Raw genomic sequence first — 21475 nt, 5'->3', positions numbered from 1 at the left:
CTAAGAATAAAAAGGGGAATTAAAATGAGTAAAAAAAATTCCAGGGCCGTATTTAAAAAAATAAAGTTGATGATGGTTGCCAAAAGACGAAACGTCGGATTTTAAATTTGACGACGCCATCTGGTAGAGGAGAAAAAGTGACAATAATAAAGTGTCAATTATTTTAAAATATGTTTTCAAATAACCTCACAAAAAAATAAAAACGATTTTCCAAAATTTCGGTATTTTCCGAATAACTTCGTACGTAGTCGGAATTTTTTAAATTTTAAAACGGCATTTTGTTAAGCATAAGAATACGCAACTTTGCCCCAATTTAACCGACCCTGTATCTCTTACCGTTTCCGAAATCCCAATGATGTGGCTCGAATTTGAAACACCCGGTACCTAGTTAACAGTCCCGTATAAACGACTTACAATAAATTTATACTTTGGCAATAAAAAAATACTTTTAAAGAACAAGACTTACTTAAAATGATCCCGTTTCCCGTAGTGTGCGGTCGACATTTACAAACACGCTGTCATTGACAAAAAAAATACATGGTATTCAGAAAAAGTAAAAAAAACTTTTCGTGTACGTTGGGTTGCTTACCCACCTGCCGCGAAACAGCCCCATCTCCGAATGAGGGCTTTTTCGGACATGGGTTCCTATGCTCAAAATACTTACCTATGGAGCCCGCACCTTCGCTACAATTTATGCCAAAGTTACCGTGGTCACCCTGTATAATTAGGCGTTTTCGAGAAAATCGCTGATAAACGGAAAGGTATTAATAAACCCGATTAATCTATTAAATTAGAAAAAACAAAATGGGCTGTAACTGTTTTCTTTTTTGTCAAATCAAATTAAATTTTATGCAAAAATGCAAAAACCGATAATTTTAGATTTTTTCATGGCTAATTAGATGGTGTTCTACATTTTTGAATTTATGCAATGCAAACATAAAATAGGGACCATCAAAAAAATAAGCCCCTCTGAATCCTTTCCTAAAATTGGGTTTACACCATTTTTGGGACGGAAAATATCAAATAATTAGTTTAAATTAAAACTTGCAAATTTCCAAATGATTTGACGTATAACAGTAGTTAGTGTTTGAAATAATCAATTTTCTTCAAGCAATTTGCTCGGGCTGTAGCTCTGAGGAGGTGCATCTTAGGACACATGTTTATAGGAAAAAAAAGTATTATTTTAACTCCAACAATACGGTCTTAAAATATTTGCACCGAATTTTGTAACACCCTGTATAATTCATAGTTTGCCTGAAAATGTTGCTCATATAAATTGAAAAGAAATTAATTAAAATAAATGTTGTTTGGTTTTGCGCTCTATATTACGTCGTTGAATAAATTTCAAAAGCAGCGAGTAAAATATTTACCTGAGAACGAACATATTTTTTGTTTACTTATATATTGAGGAGTTATACAGGGTGGTCCGGTTTCGATGGCCGAAAATTAAATGGCCGACGGAAAACGAAAAAATAATAAGTTTGCTATTATAAATAATATTCGAAAAATGATTCGTTAAAAAATTACAGGGTGTCAAAATTCTAATTAAAAAAATCAATTTTTTTTTATTTTTCTTAAACCACTTTAGATATTTTAATGAAATTTGGCACGTTTAGACAGTTAATCAAGACGCATCTTTTTGTGCAAAAATTATTAATTTTATACACCAGTGGCGTGTGTGCGGGTCGATCTTCATACAATTTTAATTAAAAAGATGATGCGCCACTGTTTTTTTTAATTTCTTTTTTTTATGAAATCCTTGTTTAATTTAAAATAAAAAACATCTCTTTACTTTTTGTCGTACGACACACTGCGAGTAAAAAAATAATTTTTTATAAATGCTGATTTTTTTTATTAAACAAAAAATATGAAAATACTAAATTTAATTAAAGACTAAATTATTCTGTTGGGTTCTAAAAAAGACACAAGAATCTGGATTCCGAAATTCAAATAAATAATGAATATAATAATGCCGGCAAGAAGGCAATGCATGCATAAAACCAAAAACGGTTTGTTTGTATTTTATTATGACAGTTAATTATTTAAGTAAGTGAAATTATTGCGTTGGTTAACTTATTAATTTTGCTATTGTTAACAGTGTTGTTAAAAGTATTGTGAAAAATGCGTTTTTCAAGTAATGAATACGCTGATATTCATTTTTGTTATGAATTTTATGATGGAAATGCGGAAGCGGCAGTTCGTGAATATCGAAGACGGTATCCAAATAGAAGAATTCCAGATGTTCGCGTGTTCATTAGAACACATCAACATTTTAGGAACTTTGGTCTACGTGGTAATAATAAACAATACCGAAACCAGAGAAATAATAATGAAAATCGTGTACTGCGCACTTTTGATAATAATCCAAGGCTGAGCTCTCGCAAGGCAGCTCAACAACTACAAATTCCTAAATCTCAAATATTGCGAACCTTACACGCTGACCACAGGCATGCATATCACCTACAGCCTGTTCAGGGTTTACACCCTGGTGATGCTGAAAAGAGAGTAAGATTTTGTCAGTGGCTTTTAAACTCAACAGAGGAAAATCCCGACTTTTTACACAAGATACTTTGGACGGATGAGTCTTGTTTTACAAGACGCGGAGTGATAAATTTTTATAACATTCATGTTTGGGCACAACAGAATCCTCATGCAATTCGGCCAAGATCGTTTCAAAATGAATTTTCCGTTAATGTTTGGTTGGGCGTTATTCGTGATAATGTTTGTGGTCCGCATTTCCTACCTCCAAGGCTAAACTCACAACTATTTCTGGAGTTTTTAAATAATAGTGCTGATAATGCTGAAATAATAATGCCGGACTACATTGAGGATTTACCCATTAATTTGAGACATGAAAGTTGGATACAACTGGATGGAGCCCCCCCACATTTTGAAATAGGTGTAAGAAACGGCCTTCCAGGGTAATTATTATAACTAACGGCCGGCTAGGGAGGAATGATATTAATGATCAAAATGGTATTGGACCAATACCCTGGCCACCCAGGTCACCGGATCTTAATCCACTAGATTTTTACGTTTGGGGAAACATTAAGGATAAAGTTTACGCTTATGCCGTATTTAACAGAGAGGAATTCATCTTAAGAATTCAGGAAGCATGTAATGACATGCAAAATCAAAATTTTGTGGTACTGGCTGCAATAAACTCCTTAATAACTCGGTGTAGAAAATGTATTGAGGTCGGTGGGCTGCATTTTGAACAACTTCTTTAATTATTAATTGTTTTTATTTTGTTATTGTTTTTAAACGAGTTAAATGTGTGATCTTCTTATGTGTTTTTATAAATCAGCATTTTTACTCGCAAACGGTGTGTCGTACGACAAAAAGTAAAGAGATGTTTTTTATTTTAAATTAAACAAGGATTTCATAAAAAAAGAAATTAAAAAAAAAAACAGTGGCGCATCATTTTTTAATTAAAATTAATTAAAATTGTATGAAGATCGGCCCGCACACACGCCACTGGTAAATAAAATTAATAATTTTTGCACAAAAAAATGCGTCTTGATTAACTGTCTAAACGTGCCAAATTTCATTAAAATATCTAAAGTGGTTTAAGAAAAATAAAAAAAATTGATTTTTTTAATTAGAATTTTGACACCCTGTAATTTTTTAACGAAACATTTTTCGAATATTATTTATAATAGCAAACTTATTATTTTTTCGTTCTCCGTTGTCCATTTAATTTTCCGCCATCGAAACCGGACCACCCTGTATATTGGGGAATAGATTGAGGGTAAACTATAACTAGGAAAAATCTGAAAATTTGACAATATACTTAAGTCGATAGATACAATTTGGCAAAAATATTTTCAAGGTGAGATTTTTCAGATTCTACACTAGAATCTAAACATTTTTTGTGTATAATTTCCTCTTTTATTTAAGTCTAACATTTGACATATTTCAGTTTTTATGTGAAATTACGTTTGCAGACCGTACAATAATTTTCAATTTTTCCTATAAGAAAACTGATGTTTTTTTCCCTCCCTCAATGAGAAATCACAAATTTTTACTTTATTTTAAACAGCTTTTAAAGGTGTTTAAAACCTAAGGATTTAGTAAATAAATCAGCTTCTTGTTCATGTGTACTAACATATTTTATCATAACCACATTGTCTTTAATCTTATGTCTAACAAAATGAAATCTTATGTTCACATACTTAAGTCTTTTATGACATTCAGTGTTCTTGCATACTTTTATAGTAAAAATTCAGAGATTGGAGGGACACAAAGTCTGGTCTCATGGTCTCAAATTATGTTTATTTTTTAAAAAAACGATTACACGTGTTTCGCCCTAAGGCATCGTCAGATCTAAAAGAAAATAGAAAGCAACTCTAGTATAAAAACAACAATGCATAGACACAAATTACAATATTGAGATATGACTTACCAGTAAAGCTATTGGATTAACACCACAAACATTTAAGTTAAAACAAAAATAAATACATAAAAAATAAAAAATAATGCTGACGTTCACATTAAATCCAGTGTCAAGACTAAATAAAATAAAAGTACACAAAACAAGCAAAATGAGGTTAAGTTGAACGGGAGAACGGAAATAAAGCAAAAAATAAAATAAAAATAAAAACTGAAATATGACTTGGTCGAGAAATGAACCAGCGACCATCGGGTTCGTAGGCAAGCGCTAAACTTACGTGCTATCCAGGTCGTGATAAATATTGTTAAAAATTAAATGCGGTTCAAAGGTAAAAACATCATTCACACAAGACGGTACAGGACTCCTTTTTGCCCTTGTGATCTCCATCTTCTCTAATAAGTCAAGCTTCTTTTTGAAGGAAAGTGTTTTGAAAAATGAAATGAAAAAATGAAAATGAAAAAATGCAACTCTCTATCTCTAAAAATAACGGAGATATCCCGCAAAAGTACCCAAAATGGGACACCCTGTACATTCGCAGAAGTATTTAGACGCTGTGGGGAAACTGGAGACAAGAACCTGCGATTATGAGAGCTGTTACAGAAGATATATCTTGAAATACTCGGCGCATTGGTGCTGCATTAAGGATTCACCATTCCACTGTAACATAGAGTTCTTAAAAAAAAAATAATTGAAACGGATGCTCATTTGAAAAAAATCCAGGATTTATTGCCAGTGGATGGTGAGGTGAGGCTTCAATTCTGTAGGTGGTACTTTAATAAGTTGCAAGAGTGAGGAACAGATCAAATATTTTGGACAGATGCAGCAACATTTACAAGAGCCGGATTAATGAATTTAAGAATTAGCCATATATGGCATACAGAAAACCTTCATGCGACTGTTGTTTCACATTTTCAACATGAGATAAGGGTCAACGTATGGATAGGATTAATGAGAGGTCGCCTTTTCGGGCCTGTAATACTTCCTGATCGGCTTAATTCCAATGAGTTTTCAAATTTATTAAATAATGACCTTGTTGACTTTCTGGAAGAAATCACCTTAGCCGCTAGACAGGAATTTTGGTTTCAAATGGACGGATGCCCAGCCCATAATGGCAGAATTGTGCAAAATTCCTTGAATCAATGCTTTGGGGAGAAATGGATCGGAAGATACTTGACTTTTATGTCTGGGGCACATTAAAATCTAAAGTTTATAGTATTAACATTAATACTCGAGACGAACTAACTAATCGAATTAGTGTGTGTGTGTACAATGAAATGCGACTAAAATGCGTTGAACTTGAACGGGTTGTCGATAGTGTCAGAAGAAGATGCATCAAATGTATTGAACAAGAGGGAAGACATTTTGAACAATTGTTATAATTTTAGATTTGTTTAATGAAATTTTGATTTTTTAATTTTTTAATTTTTGTGGTTTTTTTCTTTTGCCCTTGATATTGCTGTGAAAACAAATAGCTATCACAAAAGTAAGTATATAATTGAAAAGCATATTAAATGCAGAATCATTAAAATCGGTGTAAATTCTAAACCACTTATTCGATTTGAGCAATTCAAAATTTATTTGCAAGATAAATGTAGCTGCTTTAAAAGTCTGATCTCATTGCTACCCTATAGTTCCTAATAAAACCGCCAGAGGGCGCAATTTGTTATAATTCCAGTTTTTTTCATTTTGCTTTAAAAATTCAAATTGAATGGTATATTTTTGACATTTTATTTAAAAAGTAAATAAAATTTGCAAAAGTACTGTAAAAACCGCACGATGATATCTTTGCTCGTTTTAAAGTTATAGCGAATTAAAGTTTTTTACGCACCGAGCCTAAACTTGTGTCCCGCCTAAAAATCTCTAATTAGCATTACCACAACTAAAATACCATGATGTCATAATTAATAAATTATTATAGTAATAATTGATTGATAAATAATAAATTAATAATACCTATGTATCACAGAATAACTGGAAGTTTATGTGACTTTCTTAAGGCGAATAATTTTATTAACGAATTTCTTTTTATATTTAAATTATGGTCCTGAAAAGGACCGATTTTAAACCCAATCATATTTGGTATTTAATGCCTCGATAGGTGTTCAAACTGCTTTCCATCACATTCCAAACAAGCTTCCAATCTTCTTTGCGTGGATAAAAACTGGTGTTTCGATTTCAGCAGCTGATATTTCATTTATTGCACCACGGATTCAGTTTTCCATATCCTGTCTTGTTGTAGGTGGAGTTTGGTACACCATATCTTTTAGTAGTAAAAGTCTAGGCATGTTAAATCGGGTGAGCTGGCCGGCCAAGGATATAGACTCCCCCTTCCGATCCAGCGCCCTTGAAAGTAATTATTTATATGATGCCGCAACAAACGGGAAAAATGTGCTGGGCACCCGTCCAATTGGAAATACATGATCCGTCTTACTTCCAATAAAATAGGCAAGGAATTTGTTAAAAAATGCAAAAAAAACATTACCGGTTAATGTGCCATCAAAAAAATAGGGACCAATAATTTTCATTCCGATAATGCCACACCACACGTTTACACTCCAGCTTGGTGCTGGACTTCTCGCATCCAGCTTGATGTAGGATTATATGGGAAGGGTGTAGCCTTAAAATAAAAATAAATGCCTATATTCGAGAAGAAAATTATAATAAAAAGATGTATTACCTGTGGTCTTTAAGTATATTTTGAACAGTAGTTCGAGCTATTCCCAAATCGAAAGATAATGCACGAGTTCCAATATGCCTATTAAACTCTATGTAGGCCAACACATTAATAATGTTTTCTTCAGTTCTTTTAGTAGCGCGACGCCTTCTAAATTTGGGCCGACTAAAACTCCCAGTATCGCGTAGTCGCTGTACCAACCGTGGAAAAATTCTTCTGCCATAATGGCGGCGATCTGGATACCGAAGGGCATCCTGTCTTTCAGCTATTGCTGCATTTTAAAAGCACTCAAAGAAAACCGCAATTAAATCCACAGCTTTATTATTTGTCAAAGGCATTTTACAAAAAATCGAGCAAAGAAAATTGAAAACAGATTTAAACTGGCCGTCTAATAAATATTTGAAGTTTCCATACAATCCTTTTTAAAAGTTTCTTTTATTTTTGCCGCCTACTATACGCTAACTAGAGGCCGAGCGCTAGATGGCGGTACATAAGTTTGGACTCGGTGCGTAAAAGAATTTAATTCGCTATAACTTTAAAACAAGCAAATATATCATGGTGCGGTTTTCACAGTATTTTTGGAAATTTTATTTACTTTTTAAATATGATGTCAAAAATATACCATTCAATTTGAATTTTTAGAGCAAAATGAAAAAAACTGGAATTATTACAAATTGCGCCTTCTGGCGGTTTTATTAGGAAGTATAGGGTAGTGATGAGATCAAACTTTTAAAGCAGCTACATTTATCTTGCAAATAAATTTTGAATTGCTCAAATGGAATAAGTGGTTTAGAATTTACACCGATTTTAATGATTCCACTTTCAATAGCTTCCCCCACCCCTAATATCGTTCGTACGTCAATAATTAATAAACCAAAATTATAGCAAATTATCTAGGCTTACTAAAAATAATATCAAAAGTATAGGTTAATATTTAAGTTTTCGGAGAAAAAGACGTTTCGTTTATTTCATTTTCAGTTGCGCCCTCTTGCGGTGAAATACGGAACTTAAAAATAATTTCCAGAATTTTCTCATGGCCACTTTTATAATAATAAAAAAAATTCCATTGTTGCCGGATGTACAGGTCCTGAGATACAACCGCTTACCTCGCTTATTTGGCCACCCTGTACATATATATATATATACCCAACCCAACCCACTTTATAAATTTCTCGATTTATAACAGTAATCAACAAGAAGAACCTGCCGAACTAACAATACATATTTATCCTTGTTTCGCAAATCAGATGGAAAATTGTACTTGTGATTCTAAGATTTCTTCAGTTTCGTACACAAAATACCTCGGCGTTTATATTGATAGAAATTTAAGATACAATATGCACATTGATTACATAACTAAAAAGAGAAGGAAAACAATTTATAAGTTTTATCAACTACGCGAATTTATGCCTCGTGAGTTGTTGGAACTGGTCTCTCAGGCTCTGGTTGAGTCCTCAATATCTCAATTCTCAATTATGGTATAAGAATTTGGGGTAGTGCGTGTCGCACAATGTTAACAAAGCTGGTTATCACTCAAAAATATATACTAAAAATAATAAATCAAAAACCAAAAAGATACCCAACAGTTAATTTGTTTTTGGAAAGTGGTGCTCTCACTGTAAGAGAACTTTACCTGAAGAGCACCCTTAACTTTATGAAGAATAAAAACATTTATTCTACCCCAACGCCTTAATATTACTATATACGGTTTTGTTTACATTATTTTTTAGGTCTGATGATGCTCTTCGGAGCGAAACACGTGTCACCACTCTAACAAATAAAAGAATTTTTTGAGACCGATACTTTGTGTTGTTCTCCTTTGATTTATTAATATTACTAGATCTGTCACGAGAGAATATGTTTTTTTGACTAAGGTGGATTTTACAATTTGTCAACGTCATATTTCTTATGTGGGGCCAAGAATCTTTAATTTTATACCACACGCTTTTAAGGCTATAAGAAAAATAAGTCTGTTTAATATACGCATAACCGAATGGATCAGGTGTAACTATGAAAATGTTTTGTTAAAGCTACCTTTTCTTACGTAAACAAATGTTATAATTACAGGTATATTTGCAAATATTATTTATTGATAGAATAGAAGAATGAATTTATTTAAATATTACTTTTACAAATTTAATCTAAGTTAATTTAATTTGTTTTTTATAACAAGCTCTCAAATTTATTGTTAAATGATTATTGTATTCTGAAATACTGTGTCCCGACAAGTCACTTGTGACTTAGGGCACAAACACTAACTTTGTAACAATACTGTACAATTTTAAGTAATATATTTGAATTTGAATCTTTTTAAAACTATTTAAAACGTATTTTTATGATGTTCAATTTTCTTAGGACCAAAATTCCAGTTTTTACCACAACCTATTTCAAAAACCTTACGAAGATATGTCTGCCTGCATCAAAGCTCTCAACTCGATTAACAAGATAGAATGTGATAGAGATAGAACCATTATGGGTTATTTGCACCGAAGAGATGTTAAGAAAAACCCCGTCATTAGCAGGACCTCGGATAAAACTTTGGCCAGTTATATTCGGATATTTGAGTCTATGGTTATTAATTCTTTAGAGGTAAATTACTTATTACATCAAAAATACAATTCGTGCAAATTTGCATAAACGAAAACTTTATTTTCAGCAATACACGGTTACTAGTGATGTACTATTTCAAAGCCATGTGTTAAAACTGCTCTGTCAGTTGGTCCAACTGCGAGTAAATTATTGCCTTTTAGATTCTAAGCAGGTGTTTAAAGATTTCGTTTTGAAGCAGTTTGAATATATTGAAGAAGGATTTGTTCCGTAAGTGCTTTTGATTATTAGGATTAATCTTAGAACATTGAATGCCTAGAATAAGCGTAACTGCAAACCATGGGCGAGATTGTTTGAGTTCACCATCTCTCAGACAATGATGTCAAATAGACTTTCCGATTTTTCATTCAATGTATAATTTTCTTAATCATGTGTTGTAGTATTTTGTAACAGGTGAGAATTGTACTCTTTAAAAGTTTCGTTTATTTGCCGACTAATAAAATATGCTTTGAGAGCATTTTTTTCAGAATAAAAAAAAAAAGAATCATGACAAAAAAGTTGATAAAAAAAAAAGCAACTTGGCAACTTAGAATACCTCTATATTTACAATGCACGTATCCGAAGTTGCCACTTTGTGTTGCTTTGTGTTGCTCTAGATATTTTTTCATATCTGTGAAGTTAGCGCCCGATCGATATCCAGCAACCAAAAATCTAGAACGCAGCATATGTCGTTTGCCAGCAACCTATTTATAGTCCGCGCCCGCTGTTATTTAATCGTAATAATGTCCGTATCTTCTGATACTCCCAAGGAATTTTAATATTTTTTTGTCCAGATATTAACAATCAATAACTAAATCAATTTAATAATAATAATAATAATAATAATAAACGACTTTTATTTGCAAAAATTCATTATATAATATTATATTATGTTTCTTAACCTATCAGTTGGCGAAGTCTAGCCTAGGCTATTCAAACTCAACCCTCTAACAGATTTCATTAAAAACTAAATAGTGGTTATAAACCTCTACAACTGTGTTTGTAAAAATTACGTAAAAAGTCGAATGTCAACGAAATGAAAAAGGCTTCTAAAGGATTTGAATTAATCTTTTTTTCTATAATAAATATCTAAACGCATTTGAGAGGGTTGCAAGACCTCTACAAACAAAAGTTTTTTGGGCAAAAAATTATTAAATTGTAAAAAATATAAGGGGCTATGTAAATCCTAACGGCTATAAAAAAAAGTTTTACCCATATCCTTTGGCAGTTATAGCCATTTATAACTTACTTAATAATTTTTAAACAAAAAACTTTCGTTTGTAGAGGTTTGCAAACATCTCAAATCCTTTTAGATATTTATTATATATTACAGAAAAAGTTTAATTCAAATCCTTTGGAAGTTAACCTTTTAATTAATTTTCTTAGTTTGTCACAGTTTATACCCACTATAAACCGATTTAGTTATCCATAGTTAATATCTAGACACGGGCATTATATTGATTAAATAATAATGGGCGCCGACTATAAATATGTTGCTGTCAAACGACATATGCTGCATTCTCGATTTTGGTTGCTGGATATCGACTAGATACTACCTTCATTTTTGCACACATTAATTTTGCGGCTTTTCGGGTTCGAATAAGCGATAAATTTGCTAGATTATAATAACATACTTAATTACACATTTTTATTAACATTTTGGCATCCAATACTTATATAGATACTTCACAAATATGCTGTCTTAATATTATAACAAGGATGACACCTAACTCGCCTGTGAAAGGAACGATTTGAATTTCCTTTTTTCCAATATATGTGACCCACTTCAGATTTCTTCATAATTTTTCAGCAAAAAGGGAGTTTTTAGTTTTAATATTAATTAAAAACGCACTGAATCCACTCAAAACAACCTTTTAATACTAATATTGTACGAAAGGTGCACCATCCAAAAGTAAACAACGAGCGCAGTTGCCAAATACCTTTATCGCGAGAATATTTCTGGGCAAAAACTACAGCGTTGCCGCGGTGTGTGAAAATTTGGTGATTTAAAGAATCCAAATGAAATATTAATAACTGTTTAGTGTAAATATAGTATAAAATACTTTTGGTTATTAAACGAGTTTCACTCTTTTTTTTGCTTTATAATAAAGAATACAACTCAGTTTCTGCTAATTATAATAATTTATTACATCACTTTATTTTCTTCTGTTAAAATTGAGTAAATTGAGTAATCACTGGCAACATGAAATACTAAGCATGTTTATCAACAAAATATCCCCTCTACCCCCTGTGTAGATGTTGCGCTCAATCCAAGCAGCCAATGTTTATTCTAGTGTATTCAATGTTCTAAGGGATTAATTTAAGTGAATTTAAACGAATATTAACATTTATTTCGTGATATGATTATTAAAAAATTATGGTAAACAATTTTAATCTTTATGTTAAATTACGAAAGAATTAGATTGGTAGCGAGTTAAGGACAAAAGAAATATAATGTTTAAAATAAAGGCAATCCTCATATTTTGGTTTCATAGCCTGCAAAAGAAAAGTTTTTTGTTCGAAAATACATTTTAAATAGTTTTTTTTATTATGATTAAAATAGAGAGTGACGTTTACGTTTATAGATTCTACATGAAAATCTGAGCACATTTTGTGTATTTTCCTATACCTAAGTGGAATGGTTTTTGAGATATTTTTAATTTTATGCATTAAATGACTGCATAAAATGTTTTCAGGTTATAAAGAAATCGTATTTTTTTTTCCGTATACAGAGGTCTTCATTATTAAATTTATTAGAAGTTTAATTTCTTAAAGTGAAGGATCGACTTAGTGTCATGTATTTCTATAATATTTGACGAACATTAATACAGGGCAATTAAGAAAAAATAGAAAAAAAATTGAATTAAAAAAATATTTTTTTTTAAATGGAATAAACTTCTTATTTTTATAAGTGTATGTTACTTAGAATTAAAAGTTATAAGTTTGTAAGAGGTTATGGAATATGATTATACTCACGCTGCAAAAATGTTGAATCATATGAAAATGTAAATATTAATTATTCTCATAGTTCAAGTACTGTTTTGCTTGTATTTGATAGTTTAAGTTGATGAGTTAAGTTTATTATTTTCACCTATAATATCTAGTTTTAGAGGTTCATCTTGGTTTAGAGAGCCCCATTTGGTTCCCAATTTAGGTTATTTAAGTTATATGATCTAAAACTTATATACTTTCTTGCTTTAATTGTCAGTATTCTCTTGAAATTATTGGTCTCCCTAGGAAAAACAATGTAAACGTAAATGAAAATTCTAAACATTTACAAATTGTTACATGGGTCTTTAAAAGAGATCGCGTTTCATGACATTTTAATTAATTTTGTTGTTTATCTTGGAAACAATTAAACGACAGTCAACGCGAGTCAGGTTAGAGTTTTGACCGTTGTCAATAAAAAGTGTATTCCTCACATAAAAGAGTATTCCTGAAGTAAGTGTGTTCCTCAATAACGTTAATCATGTCATATAAAAATACACAAAAACCTTAATATCAATTATTTATTACTTTTTTTTTGGAAGAAGAATGAGTTCTATAAGAAAAATACATTTCATTTTATTATTCGATTGGAGAAAAATGAAGCAACTGAAACTTTTAGATATATTTTTTTCATTAAAACAAAATAAATCGAAAGTAATATAAAACTAGTGCCTGAGATTTCAGCCCTTGGGCTTAAAGACTCCCATACCCCGTGTTCGAATTATCAACTCAATTATTTATCGGCGTAATTTGAAGAGACCAGAAGAAATGCAAGCTAAGCAATCGAAAGGTCCGCGGCGAGACACTCGGTTTATTTTTCTTTCTTTTTCTAAGAACTGGTGTGTAGGCAAAGGGGGTTCGCGGTCGATTTTGTCACGTAGCACCGTTTTTGTGGTTACGTTTCATATTTTATATAGTCAGTATAAATTAGACCTTAAAGCTAAACGGAGCCCTGGGTTCTTTTTAATTAAATGACGTAAAAGTGGTCAGAACTTTTTTGATTTAACACACTTAACGCAATACTACAAGTGGCACACAAGTGGTTGCATAAAAGTGCGTTTACGCGCAAAACACTCCGTCCCAGCAATTAGCTTAGAGACAATTAATTTTTAAGTATAACTATTTTGGTCAAGATAATATTCTTATACTGGTTAAATTCTATGTGCATTAGAGAAAAGCAGATAAAACAATTTTGTTAATTTTGTGTTTTGCCAGTCCGTAAATTGAATCATTTAGGAGCACACTTTTCTGGTTAAATCATAATAATAATTGTAAAAAAGATTGAATGTGGAACATAATACAAACTCAAATTTAACATGAGCTCAAGTGATCAGAATAATTTATCTTTTTCAAGATGGACACAGTCAGTGACATATTGCTAATTAAGTTGGCGTTAATCAATAAACAGTGCGATTGTTAGGTACCAGGAAACAGTAGAGTACGACAAGCGAACAGAACCAGCCCGTAGATAATCGATATTTGATTCTGCAAGCTCTTTGTCGAGGACATGTAACAGCAACTCGACTCCAACCTGAGTTAGGTGCCACTCGAAATGTACGGATATCATCAGAAACCGAAACACATCCTGAGGCAATCTGCAATAAAGGTAAAAACACATCAGTGGAAGTCGGTTTCGAACTAAGATTGGAATATAAGTGATTGGGGTAATGTGCTCTTCATCGACGAATGAAGATTGATGAATACCTATTTACAGAAGATATTGTAATGGGCCAATATAGTTATTACCCATAAATATTTTGTAAGCCAAAACTTTGCCTAACCAGACCGCGCGTCAGTGAAGGGTTCCTATAAATATAGAAATCCAAAAGTATGTGACTCAACCAGCCAACGCGCGACGTTAATGAACCATGAGAGAAAGGAGAGAGTCAGTCGAGCTCGAGTAATCGAGGGATGAAGACCAGTTGGTGTGATATTGAAGTTTTTGGAGGCCGATTGTATGTTCACCGTCGGCGAATTATTTAAATTACGAGACAGTTTTACCACTAACCAAAACTCTTTATTTTTACTCTCGATACGTGTTTCACTAACGACGTTAGCATCTTCGGGAGAAGATGTAACATGATGTAACTAATAGAGCGGAAAGAGCAATGAAGCATGGCCAAACAAATCTTAAACACTAACTAAACTATATATGTAATTGCCTATAAGGATAATAAGAATTTTTACCTGTCAGACCTGGTAATGAGATGAGATTGTCTCTACTAATTGTCTCCACTATAAGTTTATAGTAAGTATTTAAGGGCCTTAAAAACCATAATACTAGTAAAAATGTATCTATCTTCTTTTATATACCTCTTTGCTTCTTTTATACAGTGCGGCTCTTAATTGTCCCCCTCCCCTCTTATGTTTTGAATGAGTTTATATACAAATTTAAAATTTGGCACACATCATTTGCAACCTGCATATTACTGTTTGGTCCCTAGCACATTTTGCAAATCTTCAAAATGTCGACGGTGTGCCGTTTTGAAAAATAAAATTAAATTAAAAGGGGGGGGGAGTCATGCATCGTATGAAAGCTCCCACTGAATGCTTTATGGTCCTAGAATATTAAGTAATTACTTCTACCCATAGCGAAATGCCTTTCAAAAACTTCTTCGCATTTTTATTTCTATTTCAAATAATTAAACTTTAGGTAACACAGAACTGTACAGGTACCACAGAACTATTTCACGATAAAAGATGTTGAAAATGTACACCATTAACTTCAAGACAGTAAAATAATCTATTGAAGTACTCTTCACGTAGATTTTGGACAGTGGCAATATCAATATTGCCATATGCATCAATTATTCTTTGAGGTAGATCGAAGATAGATTCTGACAGGGTGACGTAAAGAAAAGTCCAGAGGTGTAAGATCGGACGACCTGGCTGGCCACTCAGTAGGCCCTCGACGACCAATCCACCGATTAGGATAAGTATTAGTAAAATATTCTCTTTTAATATTTCTGCTAAAGTGAGGCGGTGCCCCATCTTCTTAAAAAACTGTTTCCAACTCAAATTCATAAGGATTGCCCTCAATAATCTCAAAGATCAGTGGATGGCGTTCTGCCGCCATTTTGAAGTTTTGCAATATGAGCTAGGGACCAAAAAGTAGCATGTGTGCCAAATTTCAAATTTGTATATAAACGCTTCAAAAGATAAGAGGGGGGAGGGACAATTTAGAGACCACGGTACAAATGTGAATATCTGTGGCTATGTTCGCGTATAACATAAGAACCATAATATTTACACACAGTTATTAGTTTTTACCCTCGGAAGATTATAGGCATAGTTTTATTCGCCAACTTGCTATTATTTTGCAATGAAAATTGGCTGTTTAACAATACAGAATGCTACCACGTGCGAACTACGTGAGTGAAATCGGTAAAGTGGAAAACTTATAATGACGTCTTAACCACCAAGTCACTTTTACATTATTGACAAATCCATGTATTTGGAGTAGAAATTGATCTAAATTAGTTACCTATAAGAATCCCATCAAGTCTGTCAAAATTCTTCGAAAAATCCGTGTAAATAACGTCTATCTGACAATTGAGATTAATTCAATCAAAATTAAATTAGGAATAAAAATGAACAAGAAATTTGGTATAGGTAACTAATACAGTACTGATTGATCTTCCATTCAAAAAAACCTATTGATGAATTTAAATTTAATTTTTCAAGTATAGATAAAATATGTGAGTGAAAAGTACGTTCATAACATTTCGAAAAATTGATGGTTGGTCGATAATTTTGCAATATATTTTTAAACTATTTAAGTTAAATAATTTTAAAGACGGCAAAATATAAGGCTGAAAGGACTAATTTTTTATCAAAAAGGGATAATATTTTCAGTTTTAAACCCACTACCAATCAAATTCATTAAAAAAGAACGCAATGAGAGCGACTTGGAGTAAAGTAATGTTTTTCATTTTTCCCATTTTAATAGCATTGAATTTGAAGTATTAAAAAAAACTTAATTTTTATGAATTTTAGGCATTCCGATAAACTCATACCCAAAATTTTCCAGTTTTTGGTTCAGTTATCCTATTCAAAACAGCATAGCAAAATGATAATAGATGTACCGAAAATTATTCAACTCTGCGATGGTCTAATGGCTAGTGGACAAGATCCACAGACACACTGTATACCAGCGTTGAAGCCTATCGTTGAAGATATTTTTTTGCTGAGAAATCGGTAAGTGACCCTTTTACAAGAATTCTTGGAAGAAAAGAGTTAAAAAATAGTAAATATTTTACTAAAAAACACCCTGTAGAAACCTTTAGAAATCTTTTTTATTTGACAAGAAAAAATGATTAAGCATTTTCTTTAACGGTAATTTTTTTAAATGTCGTTCCTTTGAAAGTACAGTACAGTAATTGGTTCCAGAAATTCGTTAATATATTTTGGAGCATTTAATTGAGCTTGGAGAAATACTAAAAGTCATCACTGTAATAGTGGAATGAAGATAAACACACACACAAACTTAATAGTAGTGCAGAAGTCCATACTTAGCAGAGGACTTCTTCTCTTGCTTCTCCCCACAATAAAATGTAAAACATCTTTAAATTTTAAGACTTGATGTGATGTGTTTTATACAGTGCTTTCATTTCAGAACGACTCACCTTTAATGACTTCTTAAAAAAAAACACGTTATAGGGGGACATTTAATTTTATATTTGACAAAGTTCTGTTAATCACCTCCTCACCTCCAGCTAACGAATAGTGAGCTAAAATATCTGGTAATAATAAATATTTTATGGACGTCATACTTTGGTATGTCAAATGCTATCCTGTAGTGTGTGATACATCTTTTTAAAGGGCATCATTTTACTACCCAACGGTATATAAAAAATGTAAGTGTACACGAAAAAAAACTTCACTAGAACTAAGAATAATAATCTTGACTGAAGATAAGCTTAGATTCATATATCCGTAATGACAACTAATTTTATTCCAGAAAACGTATTGGTGTTAATCCAATGCAAAAATTACATTTTATTTAAATAGTAATAATATTTGTCTTAGTATAGCAATAATACTCGGCAGAACACGTTTGCAAATATTACTACAATAGGATAAAAGCTTTATTTAAAAATAGTAATCTTTTGATACAATTTTTTAATTGTATTATTAGTTAAGTAAACTTGAAATAAGTATAGCTAATACTTTATTAATACTAGGATTTTTATTACAAAGATAAGTTACGCTTGTATATTTTAATAAGAATATAACATTTGCTGTATCATCGAAATTGAAAAATGCGATAGAATTAAAAAAAAGAAAAGCTACTTTCGCCTACTAGCAAATTTTCAACAGTTCTTCAATAGATTGATTAATTAATTAGGTTAGGTAAAAAGAAACTCAAATCTTATGGCATTTATTTAAGTTTTTTGTCAACAAGTCATTAATACAAATGATAACGTTAGCCGTAATTTATAATGTAGGTAATTTGGTTAATTATAATTGAATTTTACCCTATAATTTGGTCTCCATCCGTATATTAATATAATAACATGTAGGTCAAGCTTCTTATTTCATTATGGAATAAAAGCATATAACAACGTAAGTCTAGGCAACAAAAACTCATATTAACATTAAAAAAAATATTTATTCTTTTTTATACAGTAGGTATACCATATAATATATGTGGACTGAATAATTCATAACAAAAAAAAATTATTCTATTCTAGGGTTTTGAGAATGAATTTGCATTAAAACATTTTAAAGAAAAAAACCCCTCCAGGAGGCATTTACATGCAGCAAAGAAAATTTAGAAACGAATTAAACAATTTTTTCCAATTAACAACTTTCCAATTAAGAAAGAATTTAAATTCCAAAACAAAAAATATTTAAAATTCCAGAACACCCGGTATTTTTCCAACAAACCAAATTTAATCAATAAAATAGTACATACACACTTGCTATTAAACAATGGACTTATATAAAACACTATTATAATATCCTCCATTTTGAGTGATATCAATCACACACAGCCATGCAACGTGTACCCGACACCGGTGTATGTATCACTAAGCATTTTGAACAGAGAGTAATGTAAACGGAGAAATCAAAACTGGGTTCATTTTTATCACATACCTTGAAGGATCAATTGTATTGGTGGGATGAAATAACACTCGTGGAAATCACAAATCACAAACTACGTTTAAGGCAAATTATTAAACAAACAATTTAAAAAGGAAATCGAGAAGGTATCGAATCGAGTCTAAATGAAATTTACTCGCTTCTGCTATTGGCCGAAGTATTACCACGTGATGTTTCCATTCTACCTTTAACTGGATCCAAGTATAGCAAATATCGGGTGGAATAATTTGGCATCTTGCAGAGAATAAAGATATAATTTAATTAATCTGTTGTGCATTTCAAGAAGGCTAAATAATTATTTCCGGTTGAAAAAATTTAATTCTTGATTTAAGAAAAATAAATATTTGTGTGAAGGCACTGAAAATATATTTGTGAGAACATTATATGTAATTATAATAACAGAAACTTACAGTTAATTTAACTGCAATATTTTCCCTAATGTTAAATATAGCTTGTTCTTGAACCATTACAAATTTATTTTGACTTAAAATAAGATTAAGGTGTTCTTGTTACATTAGATTTAAACATAATTACAGTTATTTCAAGATAATTTTTTCTTAGATTTCAAGATAGTTATTTCAAGAGTGGCTTTAGTTTTAAATATAGAATAGGATTGTGTGTAGACGTATAAACAGTAAGGATGTAAAAGGGTTTTTAAAAAATAAACAATTTAATCAGTTTTCAAAATTTATTTTATTAAGTGCTCAAAATGAGCTCCGTTATTCACGAGACAATAATAATGTATATTATGAAATTCCTCACGAAGATTAGCAAGTGTTTGTCCGATAAAATCTCTACATTCGCAAGTAATTCAAACCGTTAAATAATTAATATTTACAGGTGGGGTTTTATAAACTGTGGTTTTTAAATACACTCAAAAGAAAAAAGTCTAGTGATGTTAAGTCTGGCGACCGTGCGGGCCATTCAATTGCACCACGCCTGCCACATCCCTGGAAACTGTTTGTTACGGTTTATTTTCTTTGGTCAGGTTCATTTAAAGTTGCCTTAACGAAACCAAATTAGTTGTGTACATTTTCCTATCACCCTTAAGTTTCAAACTCTGAAAAATACTATTTAATTTATTTAAAATGTTAAACATATTAATTATAGAGATTTGGTTTAGCTAATTAAGCACTTTTCAATTGATATTTAAGCTTTAAGACTGTTTAAATTATTTTATTTCAAAATTAAGTCAAAAAAAACTATAATGCTAAATTTCTCGAGATATCTTGAATCGATTTTAATAAAATACAAAGGTAACTTATTAATTTTTATTTGACTTTAATAAACAATTAATAATAATCTCGAATTTTGCATCAAAATAATAATTTCTTTTATTATTTTTTGTTATGTTTTGATTTCATAGTTGTCAAAAGTCAAGTTCTGGCCAATCCTAACCCACTATTTTCCATCCAATTCCCCCACTATGCTGATGACTGGTGTAAAAATCCTAACATTCTAGGAGTTTAACAGATGCTTCCTTTAGAGAAGGTCTACTTCTTAGTTTTTTTTGCCGATTTGAACTCCAAAAGTCAAAACTCACCTTAGTCTTGGTAGCTTAATCCTCTGTTTTTAGTAAGTACCATCTTGCCTTAGTGCAGATTTAAAAAGGTGTTGTTCTATCCGCAATTTAGGTTTTGTGTCAGTGTATGGAAAAAGGTCAATTTACATTGGTAAGTCCCAGGATTTTCCTACTATTCATTTATTGTGCTTTGGTTTAATTAATTTCACAAAATTTGCATTATATTTTATGGTGGGAAAAATGGTATTAATGATACGTTAGACATAAAAACTTTATTCCTTTGGCTATTTCTGAGGAGTCCCTACTTACTGGAGTCTCTTTTCAGGCCCTTTTCTTGTGTGTGCTCTAACTTATATGTGAAATTGAGCTAAACCCATTCCTTGATGTTATGCTCCATAGAAGAGCAAGTACCAGAGAAGTCTTCTCCATGCTTGTCTTTGCTTACTCTCAACTTTTTCAAGATTCTTCCACCTCCAAAGCTTTGTTTTAAGCTACATTGGACAATTTAAGGAAGCACACAAGAGAGAAGTTCTCTTTTAAGATTTATGGCTTCAGCTTTTTGAATATCCGCCAAGTTTTCTTCCATTCCTGAAACCTGTTTGAGGTCCTATAGTACCAGCAGCTTCGCAATATAAAGTCAGGTTTGATACATGTTGTGATGTTAGTAGTAGGCTTTAGAATCCTCTTGGTAGGACCACTTTACAAATTTTATGGAAGAAAAGTGATAGCACTTAAAGACAATTAGCTCTTGCCAAAAGCGACTTTATATACTAACGCCTAAATATCCTTAAAAGTCATTATCATTTAGACTTTCGAAGGTAATTTTGCACTAAATGTTGATTATGATTATTGATTTGTAAGTGAAACGGCTTTATAAACACAAAATGCCAAATTTTTGCCATTATTTGAACAAATAAAGTAAGAGGCCGAATAAGCTGTTAACATAACCTCACAAGAAAAATATTTTTCCATTTTTCTTTATCTTTTATAAGTTATTGAAAGTTCCTTTCTATTGTTTTCTGGGTTGCCGGTCGTAAAGAAAGGTCAGAGATTTATTTAGGGTGGATTTATACTTGCGTTTAGAATTAAATACTTTTGATAGGGGTAAGTAGGTAAGAGCATAATTATAAAATAAGAAAGAGCTTATTGTAATTAAGGTGTACAATAGAGGTTGCAGCTAATATATATTGTTTGTGTTTCCCTATGC

The 21475-nt window shown here is 31.6% G+C and overlaps 1 protein-coding gene across 1 annotated transcript in view; it reads left to right on the top strand.

Moving 5' to 3' along the window:
• LOC126749565 (huntingtin-like) overlaps positions 1 to 21475 on the top strand; it is a 158727-nt gene that overhangs the window by 62367 nt on the left and 74885 nt on the right. The window contains exons 17-19 of the mRNA XM_050459281.1: positions 9423 to 9656; positions 9724 to 9884; positions 16638 to 16838. Coding sequence (XP_050315238.1) covers positions 9423 to 9656; positions 9724 to 9884; positions 16638 to 16838 — 596 coding nt within the window. The remainder of the gene's footprint in view (positions 1 to 9422; positions 9657 to 9723; positions 9885 to 16637; positions 16839 to 21475) is intronic.

This window comes from Anthonomus grandis, unplaced genomic scaffold (assembly GCF_022605725.1).
Source record: "Anthonomus grandis grandis unplaced genomic scaffold, icAntGran1.3 ctg00000319.1, whole genome shotgun sequence".
In the NCBI taxonomy this organism is placed as follows: Eukaryota; Metazoa; Arthropoda; class Insecta; order Coleoptera; family Curculionidae; genus Anthonomus; species Anthonomus grandis.
The sequence above is the reverse complement of the archived record's forward strand: the minus strand, read 5'-3'. Positions and strand labels throughout refer to the sequence as shown.